This window comes from Babylonia areolata, chromosome 17 (assembly GCF_041734735.1).
Source record: "Babylonia areolata isolate BAREFJ2019XMU chromosome 17, ASM4173473v1, whole genome shotgun sequence".
Taxonomy (NCBI): Eukaryota; Metazoa; Mollusca; class Gastropoda; order Neogastropoda; family Buccinidae; genus Babylonia; species Babylonia areolata.
Window position 1 is genome coordinate 4,000,251 of NC_134892.1, and position 15,000 is coordinate 4,015,250.

Here is a 15,000-nt window from a genome sequence, read left to right on the forward strand (position 1 = left end):
TTGTTTTCCAAGAGTTGTTTGGGCTGTTTCAGTTACAGCTGCGTTGAAGTCGCTTACGAGTGTATCCAGGTCGGCGTCATCTGCATCGAGAGTGATGAGTGGCGCGAATTTCCCACCAATCAAGGCTTGGAATGCCTCTTGTACTTCAGGATCTTTCAATTTTTCCAGGTCGAACTTCAGTCTTGAGAAGCTTTGTTTCCTTGTTTTCTTCAGTTGGAGTTTGAAGGTCATCATTACCAAGTCGTGGTCACTTGCAATGTCAGCTCCTGGGAAACTTCTTGTCTTGGCAATGTTCACGCTAGACTGGAAACGCTTCTTTACCATGATGTAGTCTATTTGGTTGTGGTGATCTCCTCCAGGGCTGTGCCATGTCCATCTTCTGGATGCTTTGTGTGGTCCAAATGTGTTTGTTATCTTCAGGTTGTTGAAGCAGGCAAATTCCAGGAGTCTCAAACCTCTTTCATTTGTAGCGTTGTTACCATATCGTCCACATGTGCCCTTCCAGGTGTTGTAGGAGTCTTCTCCGATCTTGGCGTTCCAGTCACCTTGTACTACTATGATGTCTTTCTTTGGTGTCTGATCAAGGGTTTCTTGTAGTTGTTCGTAGAACTCCTCAACTTCATCATCGCTGTGATCAGATGTTGGAGCATATGCTTGTATGATGGTGATGTTGAATGGGGATGCCCTCAGGCGGATGGTAGTGAGCCTGCTGGATATTGGTCGGCAGCCCATGACAGTGTTAACAATGTCTTTGTGGATCAGGAACCCTACTCCATGTTCGTGTTTGTCCTCTCTACCACTGTAAAATAGTCTGTGGCCTTCAAGTGTGGGTATTTCACCGATGTTTTTCCATCGTGTTTCACAGAGTCCTAGGATGTGCCAGCGATATTTGTTCATTGCATGTGTCAGTTCTTCCAATTTTCCTGGCGTCCTTAGTGTTCTGACATTCCACGTGCCAATAGAGATGTTGTTCCTGGCCCGGAGCTTGTTGTTGTGTGGTCCACCAGTAGCACATTTGTCACCTCCACCCTGGTTTGCAATGGAAGGCGCGGTCCTTGTTGACCCGGGTGACGACCGAGCCGGTATGGGTTGAGTAGTGGTCGTCATTCATGCGGTGAGTCTTGGGCAGAAAAGCATGGCGGAGCCCATCCCTCTCCATGCTAGACTGGTCTAGCTGCGGCTTTCCTTGATTGGAGAGGCCGAGATCTAGTTTTGATATAGCGCCAGTTGCTCGCTCCCGTGCCGCGTCGGTTGAAACAACCTGCACCGTGTCCCCCTGAGGAAACACCCACATTAACGTGGCGAGAAGGTGCGACTACGGTATTCACCCTTCCTTAATAGAAGGAAGGGATCTTCGCAGTTGTGAAACATAGCCTCCGTTTGATGACAGCGCCACCACGCCAAACAACGAACGATAATTTCAGCAGCTGACCATTTAAAAAAAAAAAAAATCCCTAATTACATTATAACATCAGCGTTGAAATACTAAACAACTATCTGTTTACAGACTGTATATATCTCGACATGATTTTACAGTTGCTTGGGTGCATATTAATTTTTCTACAAATACAAAAACATTCTTCCCCCACCTTCGCAGTCAGCGGATGGCTGAGCCTGATAGCAGCCCACCCCACAAGTGGCGCAAGAATACAAATTGTTTCAACCTGTCATACTAATTTCAGCTTTCCTTTTTATTATGCACGTGGTATTGATCTCATCTGCTACGTCCAAACGCAAGAAAATTTTGTAAAACAAATTTTCATACTCTAAATTATTTGGAAATTATTTATTTTGACCCCGGAAATAAACCCTCATTTTGACCTTCCTGTGAACGGAAGCGGAAGTGTTCTAACTTGTGGTGAAAAGCGGCAGAAGGTGGCACGTGTGAGTGATCCGAAGAAGACGCTGTGAACATCGTGTTTTGAAACTAAACAAGAACAGAACGTCATGGGAAGACCAGGTGATTTTTGTTTACAACTTAAAACTATGGTCCTATGGATTTTATTCTCCTTAATTCCAGAGTCGGTTTTTGACAATTTTCTAATGTTTTCAGTTTTGCTGCGTGAATTAAGGAAAATTGGTGAAGAAGAAAACCACATGTCAACCATGACATTTTACATTGTTCTCCAGAAGACTTATTCAACTATTCTTTTCATTTTAGTTTGATTGAGACTGTAATTCTCACAGTTTTTTTGTGTGTGTTTCAGTAGGAACTGTTTCGATTATTATGTTTGGAGATGAGCTGCACTGGTGTTTACTTAAAACCCCCCAAAAAACAAAAAAAAAAAAAAAACCCAACAAAAAAACCCAAGAAGTTACGATCATCACAGTGTCAGTTTCCGAGCAAAACAGGGCACCCTATATCAAATGAATGATTTGAAATAAATAAATGTCTACTTTCAAAGCACAATTTATACTTAAAAACAACAACAGCAACACCATGCCTATTGAAATGATTACCTTTGTTTTGAAATCATCATCCACGAGGTAGGCCATTGTGCAGAGTGGTCCCACATGCTGATAGTCCCCCGTGTCGATACACCACATATGTGTGTGTGTATGTTGAAAAGTTATTGACTTATTATATAGATTATCAATAACCTCTGGCTGTTGAGCTAGCAAATAACAAGATTTGCTGATGTTTTGAAGTTGACTTTTGACTTAAATGTGCTGTGCATGTAAATGATTAAGTCTTCACATCTTTGGAAAATTGCCTGTCTCATCAATCTGAATAATTTCAATCAGCCAGCATTCTGTAACCAGATTCACTAGTTTACTCAGACTTTGATCAGAACTGACATAGAGTTTGATAGTAGTTGTGCTCTCTGATGTCTCAGATTTTCCTTGTTGTTACTTGTACAGTCGTAGTTTATTGCAGTCATACCAGCCTTTGGATCTTTAGTCATTAAAGATCCAAAGGCTGGTATGACTGCAATAAACTACGACTGTACAATTAAATTAATGAGATTGTAACGATTTGTCATGATGTTAGTTTAGGTGTTTGCTGGAACACCTGGACAGGCTTTCCCCCTTTACTGAATCAGAAGGAAAGGTGACCAGTCAAGAGCCAGCCACTTATTGATAATGATGACAAATAATTAAAGCTGATTTTAGCATGGAAGATTTGTACTGATGGATTTGACAGCAACTGAATGAGTAGTAAATTAGATGTTCTCAACTGATTTTGTGAGTGTGTAGACCCAACAAATGTGCATCAAGACCCTGCTATCTTTTTCCTTACAGGTTATGGACATATCTGTGCTTATTTCATGTTTTTAAATGCTGCACCCAATGGTTACATGTGCTGTTTTACTGTATTAATCATGTTGTCCTGTATATTTCCTCCTGACCAGGATTTTCGCCGGGAGGAAGAGGGGGCCGTGGTGGCTTTGGGGGCCGAGGAGGTGGGGGTGACCGAGGCGGCCGAGGAGGGTTTGGAGGTCGTGGAGGAGGAAGAGGAGGATTCGGCGGACGTGGAGGCGGTGGGAGAGGAGGGTTTGGAGGTCGCGGCGGAGGAAGAGGCCGTGGAGGTGGCAGAGGAGGAGGTACAAGCTTTGCTCTTTTGTGTGAAATGTACACTGCTGGGCATTTTTTAAATTAAAAAATTTTTTTTTTCAAGTCTTATAATTATATTAGATTTCTTTGTTCCTGTTCAATTGATTTATTTTATTTTTATTTTTTATTCCTACAGCCTTTAGGGGAAGCAGTCAAATTTGTTAAAAGATGTGAAGAGATGAGAGAGGTTTTAAAAACTTTTATATTTGCAAACCCCAGTGTTTGGCAGACCCTGTTTTTGTATCATGTAGTGTGTGAACTGAGTAGGTATATATAGTTGCCAACAGCATGTGGGTGATTTTCTTACTGAAGTTCATTAGAAATTGTTTGTTATGGGAAAATAAAAAAGACTTGAATAATAGTTTCTGTAGAACTTGAAGTCATTCTTCAGTGTTACTGGTCTTGAGTGTTCTGTGGTTTTTGTCTTTCACTATAAACTTGCTTTTATTATAGTTTAAATAAGATTTGAGAAAAGCCCTCCCACCCCAATATTAGGGTTGTCAGATTTTCATGGAGGTTCCCCCGGTCATTTTTAGTGAGAACTGCTTGCACATGCATGTCTCCATTTCCTGTTTTTTCCAGGTCACTGAAAGGCTGAAATTTTATCATGGAAATCTCTGTTCTGACAAAAGGGTTTTGAACACTTTTCGGTGACTATTTTTGCAAGTTTACAAGCTATAGGTATATTTATACCCGTGGGCCATTATTTGCTTTAGTCTTCTATGTTTACTTTGAGCATGTTTCTTGTCACATATCTGCCATTACTTATTCAAACATATCTATATTATTGTATAAACTCTGCCGAAAAGTTGTCGAGCACAGGCAGTGCAAAGTTTGAGTGGTAGGCTGCCCATGACATCATATGACCTACTTCTCGCTCTGCAAGTGTCAAAAGGTGACAGGTGCACCATGACAGTGGGCCTGAAAACCCTCCCTACTGTGTGTTTACTGTTGTCAGACCAATCTTGTTTTTATTGGGCAATCCTAATTCTTTTTTTTAAATGCTGGTTAATGCTGTAGCTAAATAAAGAGAGAGAGAGAGAGAGAATAGAATTTGGCTCAGTCAGAAGGAGTGAATTTGCTTATGCCTTTGGTTGGGAGTTGGTACTGTAGCTTCCCTTTGTTTCACAAGAATGGCATTGAGATTGCTTTGGAGCTTTGTCAGCTTTGCTGTAGTAGTGTAATTGACAACAAATACAAGCACTTAGGACAAAAGTGTTATATTGGCAGGTGTCCAGACCATTTCAGTTTGACTCATCGTCTCAAGTCTGCACCCATGTGCATTCTTTCATGGTGAAAGGATTCCTTACGATATGTTTGGGGGCAGATGCGATAAGTTGGGGTGGGGGTATTTGATTGATACTTGACTGTCCGACTTCAGCGTTAGATTGCTACCCTTTACATGTATGGCAGATGTTTGCAAGGTCAACAGAGGTAGCAAAAGGGTGAACCCAAAGGAGAAGCAAGTGTGTTCAACTTGCAGATGGGTGTTTGGAGTACATGGTGCTCTTCTGTTGAAAGTAAATTAATGAAAACGTCTCTCTCTCTCTCTCTCTCTCTCTCACACACACACACACACACACACACACAATTTGAAAGACCTCCTACTGGCCTTTTAATTTTACTGGAATGTTACACTACCAGTAAAAACTTCTTTTCTTTCTTGTTGTAAATGTTCTTTTCATCATTTCATGTGTAAACTAACTAAAACTAAAGCTGTGATTTCGTTTGAATGTACCAGGTCGAGGTGGCTTCGGTGCTGGAAAGAAAGTAGTTGTGGAGCAACACAGATTTCCAGGTGAGAGAGAGACAGAGATTGATTGATTGATTGTGTGTGTGTGTGTGTGTGTGAGAGAGAGAGAGCGCCTTGATTCAATTTTTGCATGTTTTGTTCATCTCATGAATTGTTTATATACAATATTTATGAATTGTTTGTTATTTCATAATCAGTAAATAAAAATTTACCTAGATTTTACTTGTACAAAAGACCATTGCACATTCGATGTGCATTATCCAGTAATCGCTGGTGCACTTTTGTTGTTGGATTGATAATCTGGGTTTTGTTATTCTCAGGTGTTTTCATCGCCAGAGGCAAAGAAGACTGCATTGTCACAAAGAACATGGCTGTGGGAGATTCAGTGTACGGAGAAAAAAGAATCACTGCTGAGGTAAGTTGCTTGATACTAGTTATTAATTCATTAATTCAGTTACTTATCTTAGATCTTTTTATTTATTTATACTTCATTTTATTTTATTTTTCCTCAAGGTCTGATTAAGCATGTCGGGTAACACTTGCTGGTCAGGCATCTGCTTTGCAGATGGTGTGTAGCTTATGTGGGTTTGTCCAAACACAGTGATGCCTCTTTGAGTAATGGTACTGAACTGATTGTGAGACACAGAAACCAGACTGCGCTGAAGAAGTTGATTAGTTTTCTGAGAATGCATATGGGTGAATTTATAGCTCCAGAAAAGTCCTGAATGCAAAATTGAGTGGGATTGGGAAGTTCCTTGATAATTGGCAGTGGTGAGATAAGGAGTTTATGCTCTGGATATAAAGAAAAGAGAAGAAAAAAAAAAGGAGCAAAATCCCAGCTATTTTTTTGTCTGCTGACACACACGCACATGCACACACACGCACACACACATACACATAGAATTTCAGTTTCAGTTTCTCAAGGAGGCATCACTGCATTCGGATGAATCCTTATATCGTACATGCTAGGCAGATGCCTGACCAGCTGCATAACCCAACATGCTTAGTCAAGCCTTGAGTCCATGCATGTACCTGTTTGAGTGGATTTCTGCTGCATGAATTTGCCAGAAGAAAAGACTCGTTGCCATGGTTGGAGATGCCAACTGTTACGATTTTTCCATATTTCGTAACGCTCGATCGCAGTTTGTACTGACGTTATGCCAGCGTCAAAATTGTTCCAATGAGTTCATTTTCGACTTCATAGCATGGTCACATGCTTTCCTGTCGTAACATTACCTAGATGCTACTGACCTGTTGATCACAAGGCCAGGGCAGTCACTACTAAGCTTGGTCTCACGTGATGATGCTCAGCTAATCGTGTACATGTTTACATTGAAACAGCATCAGGGCTTGACATTAACGGTTTTTTCCCCCCCCCCCCATGTTGATGTTAATTGTTAGTGCTCTAGGTTCCTGTGTTTCCCCCTATGTTGATGTTAAATTTTAGTGCTCTACAGACTAGGTTCCTGTGTTTTCTACCATGTCAGTGTAAGTTGTTAGTGCTTCAGGTTCCTGTGTTTTCTACCTTGTCACTGTTAATTGTTAGTGCTCTAGGTTCCTGCGTTCCCCCCTATGTCGATGCTAATTGTTAGTGCTCTAGGTTCGAGTGTTTTCTCCTATGTCGATATTAATTGTTAGTGCTCTAGGTTCCTGCGTTCCCCCCTATGTCGATGTAAATTGTTAGTGCTCTAGGTTCCTGTGTTTCCTACCATGTTGATGCTCATTGTTAGTGCTCTAGGTTCCTGTGTTTCCTACCATGTTGATGTTCATTGTTAGTGCTCTAGGTTCCTGTGTTTTCTTGTTTGTCGATGTTAATTGTTAGTCCTCTAGGTTTCAGTGTTTCCTACCATGTTGATGCTCATTGTTAGTGCTCTAGGTTCCTGTGTTCCCCCCCATGTCAATGTTAATTGTTAGTGTCTAGGTTCCTGTGTTTTCTACCATGCCACTGTTAATTCTTAGCACTCTAGGTTCCTGCGTTCCCCCCTATGTCGATGTTCATTGTTAGTCCTCTAGGTTCCAGTGTTTCCTACCATGTTGATGTTCATTGTTAGTGCTCTAGGTTCCTGTGTTTCCTACCATGTTGATGTTCATTGTTAGTCCTCTAGGTTCCAGTGTTTCCTACCATGTTGATGTTCATTGTTAGTCCTCTAGGTTCCAGTGTTTCCTACCATGTTGATGTTCATTGTTAGTCCTCTAGGTTCCAGTGTTTCCTACCATGTTGATGTTCATTGTTAGTGCTCAAGGTTCCTGTGTTTCTCCCCTTTGTTATCATTAACACATTGTTATTATTATTATTGTGGTCAGTTTGGCAGTGAATAAATGAATAGTTGTGATGGAGTTGAACGGTGACCGTGTGTGCAGGAGGGGGAGACCAAGATTGAGTACAGAGCGTGGAACCCTTTCCGGTCCAAGCTGTGTGCGGCCATTGTTGGTGGTGTGGGCGACATCCACATGAAGCCTGGCTCCAAGGTTCTCTACCTGGGTGCTGCCTCTGGCACCACTGTCAGTCACGTCTCCGACATCGTTGGGCCTGTGAGTGGGAGTGGGGAAGGAGTTGGGGGCGTGTGCGTGTGCCTGTCTGTGTGTCTGTGTCTGTGTCAGTGTGTGCAGTGATGGCATTGTTTCATGTTGTATTTCACTTTGTGACTTCTGTCACAACAGATTTCTCTGTGAAATTTAGGCCATAGAATGGACTGAATATCTGGTGGTGTGCTTTGCTGTATTATAACATGGAGCACAGCATAGCATCAACTGTGTATCTGATGTGTGTTTTCTGTATTATAACATGCAGCACAACATAGATTGTAGAATCAACTGTGTATCTGGTGGTGTGTTTTGTTGTATTATAACATGCAGCACAGCATACATTATAGAATCAGCTGTGTATCTGGTGGTGTGTTTTGTTGTATTATAACATGCAGCACAGCATAGATTATAGAATCAACTGTGTATCTGGTGGTGTGTTTTGCTGTATTATCATCATAACAATCAGCACAGCATAGAATCAGCTGTGTATCTGGTGGTGTGTTTTGCTGTATTATCATCATAACAATCAGCACAGCATAGAATCAACTGTGTATCTGGTGGTGTGTTTTGCTGTATTATCATCATAACAATCAGCACAGCATAGAATCAGCTGTGTATCTGTTGGTGTGTTTTGCTGTATTATCATTATAACAATCAGCACAGCATAGAATCAACTGTGTATCTGTTGGTGTGTTTTGCTGTATTATCATCATAACAATCAGCACAGCACTGTGTATCTGTTGGTGTGTTTTGCTGTATTATCATTATAACAATCAGCACAGCATAGAATCAACTGTGTATCTGGTTGTGTGTTTTGCTGTATTATCATCATAACAATCAGCACAGCATAGAATCAATTGTGTATCTGTTGGTGTGTTTTGCTGTATTTCATTTTAACAGTCACAGCATAGAATCAACTGTGTATCTGGTGGTGTGTTTTCTGTATTATAACATGCAGCACAGCATAGAATCAACTGTGTATCTGTTGGTGTGTTTCCAGGAAGGGCTTGTGTACGCCGTTGAATTCTCTCACAGAACAGGCCGCGACCTGATAAACGTTGCCAAGAAACGACACAACATCATTCCCATTGTTGAAGACGCCCGTCACCCTCACAAATACCGCATGCTTGTTGGTCAGTTTACTCTGTTAAACTGGTTATTTGTGTGTGAGTGTATCTGTGTGTGTACGGAAGTGTGTGTGCTTGCGTATCTCTGTGTGGGTGCATGCGTATGCGTGCACTTGTGTCTTTGTGCGTACATTGGTGTGTGTCATTTACTGCTGACCGTCCACATTTGTATGATCACTGTGGGAGGAAGGTGGCAGAATGGTTAAGATGTTTATCTGCCTGTACAGTGTTTGTGAGGCTCTGGGCTCGAATTCACGGTCTTGCCCTCTCTCCCAACATCCAGTCATTCGGACGAGATGATAAAACTGAGGTCCTGTGTGCAGCATGCTCTTGGGGCACTGAAAATGAAACCGTAGCAGCATAAGTGTTGTCCTCTTAGATAATTCTGCAGAAGAGATCTACTCTAACAGGTACACAAATACACATGCATGCACTGGAGGATCACACAAGCTTGGTGCAGCAGCTTGTCAGGCAGGTGCCTGCCAAGATGTGGTCCAGTGTGTATGGTTTCACTGCACATACTTTACCGTGACCCACTAGTACAAAGCAGCGTATATGGATTTGGCTGAAAGCAGTGAGAAAGTTAAATCGAAACTGTGGGGTGATTGTAGCATTGTGTGATAGTTTGCTCTGTGGCTGGTTTGTCCGCAACAGGATGTGGGATGATTATTGTGTGATAGTTTGCTCTGTGGTTGGTTTGTCTGCAGCAGGATGATTGTTGTGTGATAGTTTGCTCTGTGGTTGGTTTGTCTGCAGCAGGATGTGGGATGATTATTGTGTGATAGTTTGCTCTGTGGTTGGTTTGTCTGCAGCAGGATGTGGGATGATTATTGTGTGATAGTTTGCTCTGTGGTTGGTTTGTCTGCAGCAGGATGTGGGATGATTATTGTGTGATAGTTTGCTCTGTGGTTGGTTTGTCTGCAGCAGGATGTGGGATGATTATTGTGTGATAGTTTGCTCTGTGGTTGGTTTGTCCGCAGCAGGATGTGGGATGATTATTGTGTGATAGTTTGCTCTGTGGTTGGTTTGTCTGCAGCAGGATGCGGGATGATTATTGTGTGATAGTTTGCTCTGTGGTTGGTTTGTCTGCAACAGGATGTGGGATGATTGTTGTGTGATAGTTTGCTCTGTGGTTGGTTTGTCTGCAGCAGGATGTGGGATGATTATTGTGTGATAGTTTGCTCTGTGGTTGGTTTGTCTGCAGCAGGATGTGGGATGATTGTTGTGTGATAGTTTGCTCTGTGGTTGGTTTGTCTGCAACAGGATGTGGGAGCATTGTTGTGTGATAGTTTGCTCTGTGGTTGGTTTGTCTGCAACAGGATGTGGGATGATTATTGTGTGATAGTTTGCTCTGTGGTTGGTTTGTCTGCAACAGGATGTGGGATGATTGTTGTGTGATAGTTTGCTCTGTGGTTGGTTTGTCTGCAACAGGATGTGGGAGCATTGTTGTGTGATAGTTTGCTCTGTGGTTGGTTTGTCTGCAACAGGATGTGGGATGATTGTTGTGTGATAGTTTGCTCTGTGGTTGGTTTGTCTGCAACAGGATGTGGGAGGATTGTTGTGTGATAGGTTGCTCTGTGGTTGGTTTGTGTGCAACAGGATGTGGGATGATTGTTGTGTGATCATTTGCTCTGTGGTCTGTCTGCAACAGGAATGGTGGACACAATCTTTGCGGACGTAGCTCAGCCGGATCAGGCACGTATTGTGGCCATCAACGCCCACATGTTCCTGAAGAACCAGGGTCATGTCGTCATCTCGATCAAGGTCAGTTATATATCATCTTTGTTTGTGGGCTGCAACTCCCACGTAATGTATGTACACGAGTTGGTTTTTATGTGTACGACTGTTTTTACCACCACCATGTAGGCAGCCATACTCCGTTTTCAGGGATGTGCGCGCTGGGTATGTTTTTGTTTCCCGTACCCACTGAACGCTGACATGGATTACAGGATCTTTAACATGAGTATTTTATCTTCTGCTTGTGTATTACACACTGAAGGGGGTTCAGGCACAATAGGTCTGCACATATATTGACCTGGAAGATTGGAAAAATCTCCACCCTTTACCCACCAGGCGCCGTTACCAAGATTCAAACCCGGGACCCTTAGATTGAAAGTCGAGCACTTTAACAGCTCGGCTATTTTCACCTGTCGTTCAGTTGCATGTGCCTACGCCCGTCTACTTCCTTCTGGAGGAAACCTTGTTCTTTGCTTGTGGATGAAGTACTGGCTGGAAAATCTGTTTCAAACAAGAATGCCAGAGAATCGACAGACAGGCAGAAAATACGAAAAAAATTAGCCGTATGAAGAGCACAGGAACAGGAGTCATGATGGCTGCCAGAAAAAGAGGGCACTAGCCAGCGGAGGTTACCTACTTCCGGGAGGTTATCGGCCATAGTTTCGTTTTCTCCGCATAGGCGGATAGTAGTTTGCACAGGACAGGAATGTCAGACCCCTGCCGGAGTCTGCACTAGTTGGGTCACGGTATGTATGTTATTTAAACATAATTTTAGATAGAAAATTTCCTTTTTGTCAGGGTCTTGGGGGAAATTCTGTTTTAATTACACATACTTAACCGTGACCCAAGTTGAAAAGCAAAAACAAAACACAATCAACAAACGCACGCACACTCACACACACACATAGGCAAAGAAAAGAATTAATACAGTTCTTTTTTGAGGTCAGAAATGTCACGACCTCCCTCACTGAAACTAAAATTTCTGTCATTTTCTCAGGCTAACTGCATAGACTCCACGGCGGCAGCTGAGGCGGTGTTTGCCGGCGAGGTGAGCAAGCTGAAGTCTGAGAAAATCAAACCTGTTGAGCAGCTGACGTTAGAGCCATACGAACGGGACCACGCCGTTGTTGTCGGCATCTACAGGTGAGATTGTGGGGCTTGGACAGAAGTGTGGATTGGGAGGTGGTGGGGTCATAGTGGGATGGTTCACAGTTGTCCTCTGAAACAGGAGTGTGTGTGTGTGTGTGTGTCCTTTCCTGAGTTATTTCTTTGCCGATGTACTACTTGACATACTTTTAATGGTTTTAGACTGGTGTTAAACAGAACAAGGGCTGTCCAGTTTGTTTATTGATGTTTGTTTTATGTCAAGCCTTTTCATGTATTTGTTCATGATTATTTCCTTTGTTCTTGGCCTCCTCCAGTGTTGTTAATTTCCTTTGTTCGGGGCATCTCCCATTGTTTATGTATGTTTATTTCCTTCGTTGTGGGCCTTCCCCAATGTTTATTTCCTTTGTTGTGGGCCGCCTCCAGTGTTTACTTATACTTTGTTGTGGGCCTTCCCCAGTGTTTATTTAATTCCTTTGTTGTGGGCCTTCCACATTGTACATTTGTCTTATTTTCTTTGTTGTGGGCCTTCCACAGTGTTTGTCTATTTCCTTTGTTGTGCCCCCCCCCCCCCCCCCTTTCATGTTTATTTCCTTTGTTCTGCACCTCCTCCAATGTTTACCTATATTTCCATTGTTCTGGGCCTCCCCCAGTGTTTGTTTATTTCCTTTGTTGTGGGCCTCCCCCAGTGTTTTATGTTCATGTCCTTTGTTCCAGGCCTCCCCCAGTGTTTATGTTCATGTCCTTTGCTGTGGGCCTCCCCCAATGTTTGTCGATTTCCTTTGTTGTGGGCCTCCCCCAATGTTTATTTGTCGATTTCCTTTGTTGTGGGCCTCCCCCAATGTTTATTTGTCGATTTCCTTTGTTGTGGGCCTCCCCCAATGTTTATTTGTCGATTTCCTTTGTTGTGGGCCTCCCCCAATGTTTATTTGTTGATTTCCTTTGTTGTGGGCCTCCCACTGTTTATTGATGTATATTTCCTTTGTTCCAGGCCTCCCCCAAAGAAATGAGAGCCAGGTAGCAGTGGAAAGATCCTCCTTGCACCACGTGTTCAAACTTTTTTAATCCTTTTTTTTTAAATCTTCAAAGACGGTTACTGTGGATATAAAGTGCAGAACAGCTTACCCATTTTGGCTGGTCTCGATTGATATTGTGTGAATGGTGGTATGTACGGTAGTTTGTGTATGTGCAGATGGTACAGGTTTTGGAAGACTGATCTTGCAAACAACTGGATTAGCTTGGATTGTTAAGGTTTATGAATGTGACTTCAAAAACAGTTAATGACGATTAATTTCAGTTGTGAACTTAATGGTTGCAAATTACTCTTTCTTTATTGCTGACTGCTTTAGCGAGCCAGTAGTTGATCACTCCGAACAGCACTTGTCTGCCCTGTGCCCTCATTTCCAGAGTGAATAAAAATGTGAAAGGGGATACCTGTTACATTTGGTCTCTGTATTATGGAGCTGTGGATGAGTGTGGAAGTTTTGGTGCTGTTTGAATAATGTGTGAATGAACTTGTGTGCGTGTGGGTCAGTAAAGTGTGACAAGACAGGTGATAATTAACTCTCTCCATACGAACGGCAAAAGAGACGACGTTAACAGTGTTTCAGCCCAATAACCATCATCAAAGTATTGCAAGCAGAAGGCTCTTATACTGAAGAGGTGAATGTTGACAAAGATACCATGATTCTGACGACGGAAGCTAAAGGTTGGGTCATTCAGACACCCACTGAACATCTGAGGGGTCTGTGTAGAGGAGAAGAGAGGACTGGCCGTACTGAGTGAGTTAATGTGACACAAGTAAACGAAAACAGTGCACACAGACAGACAGCACTTGTACATCCAGACAGAAAATGTCCCTGTACTTACAGGTAGTCATCCTGTAAAGTAATGCCATAAAGTTGTGCAGAACGAGGTATCCAACCACAAATTAATGTCAGAGCGTCAACATTGCCACCATACAGTTGCAGCACACAGCACAATTCTGTTCAACTTCAGTGCAGCTAACTACCAAACAGTCCGCATGATGTATGTGCAGCAGCATCAGAAACACTCGACGTTCCTACTCTTCCTGTCATGGGCATGAAATGACAAATGGAGAAAGTTTATAAAAACTGTTTGTTGTGAAATAAGACTTGCTCTTGATATGAGGTGTCAGACCACAGGTCTGTGTTCAGGGACTGTGTTGGTAAGAAAATAATTTCGGTTTTCAACCTGTCTTATTGTTGGAAATGGTTAGGGTTGGGGTTTTCAACCTGTCTTATTGTTGGAAATGGTTTGGGTTTCGGTTTTCAACCTGTCTTATTGTTGGAAATGGTTTAGGTTTTCAACATGTTTTATTGTTGGACATGGTTAAAATTGGTTTCGGTTTTCAACCTGTCTGGATTGGTTTTGGTTTCCACCCTATCTTATTGTTGAAACTGGTTTTGGTTTCCACCCTATCTTATTGTTGAAACTGGTTTTGGTTTCCACCCTATCTTATTGTTGAAACTGGTTTCGGTTTCCAACTGGTTTTGGTTTCCACCCTATCTTATTGTTGAAACTGGTTTCGGTTTCCACCCTATCTTATTGTTGAAACTGGTTTTGGTTTCCACCCTATCTTATTGTTGAAACTGGTTTCGGTTTCCAACTTGTTTTGAATGGTTTCGGTTTTCAACTGGTCTCATTGTTGGAAATGGTTATGGTTTCCAATCTGTTTCATTGGAAATGGTTTTGGTTTCCAACCTGTCTTATTGTCAGAGAAGGTTTCAGTTTTTGACCTGTCTTATTGTCAGAGATGGTTTCGGTTTCCAACTAACACAGTCCCTGAAGACTGACATAATTACGGTCTGAAACACTGGATACCTGTTGTCAAAAATGTCTTATTTTATAACAAACAGTTCTCATAAACTTTCTCGATTTGTTGGTGGTTTTTTTTTGTTTGGTTTTTTTTGTTGTAGACTTAGCAGTTCTAGTGTTGTGGACTTGTGTATGGGAGTGCCTGTCACAGATTGTCACATACATGTCACACAAAGGTAACGCAGCCTGCGGCAGGTGTGCTACACCTTGAGGCAACCATACTGATTGCAGCACACCCTGTCACTGTCATTCATTCTCTGGGTCAATGATTTCTTGGAAGTTGGTCTCTCACCTCTGAGAGAGAGAGAGAGAGAAAAGGAAGTATGTCTTCTAGACTTTGACACACACTTTTGACAAATA

General features: G+C 42.3%; 1 protein-coding gene across 1 annotated transcript; it reads left to right on the forward strand.

Moving 5' to 3' along the window:
* The first annotated feature begins 1,832 nt into the window (after nt 1-1,832).
* Nucleotides 1,833-13,233, forward strand: LOC143291441 (rRNA 2'-O-methyltransferase fibrillarin-like). The gene is made up of 9 exons (XM_076601304.1): nt 1,833-1,960; nt 3,354-3,545; nt 5,297-5,353; nt 5,629-5,723; nt 7,670-7,840; nt 8,835-8,967; nt 10,613-10,725; nt 11,696-11,841; nt 12,794-13,233. The coding sequence occupies exons 1-9, from the start codon at nt 1,948-1,950 to the stop codon at nt 12,810-12,812; spliced, it is 939 nt and encodes a 312-aa protein (XP_076457419.1). The 5' UTR covers nt 1,833-1,947; the 3' UTR covers nt 12,813-13,233.
* The last annotated feature ends 1,767 nt before the right edge of the window (nt 13,234-15,000 follow it).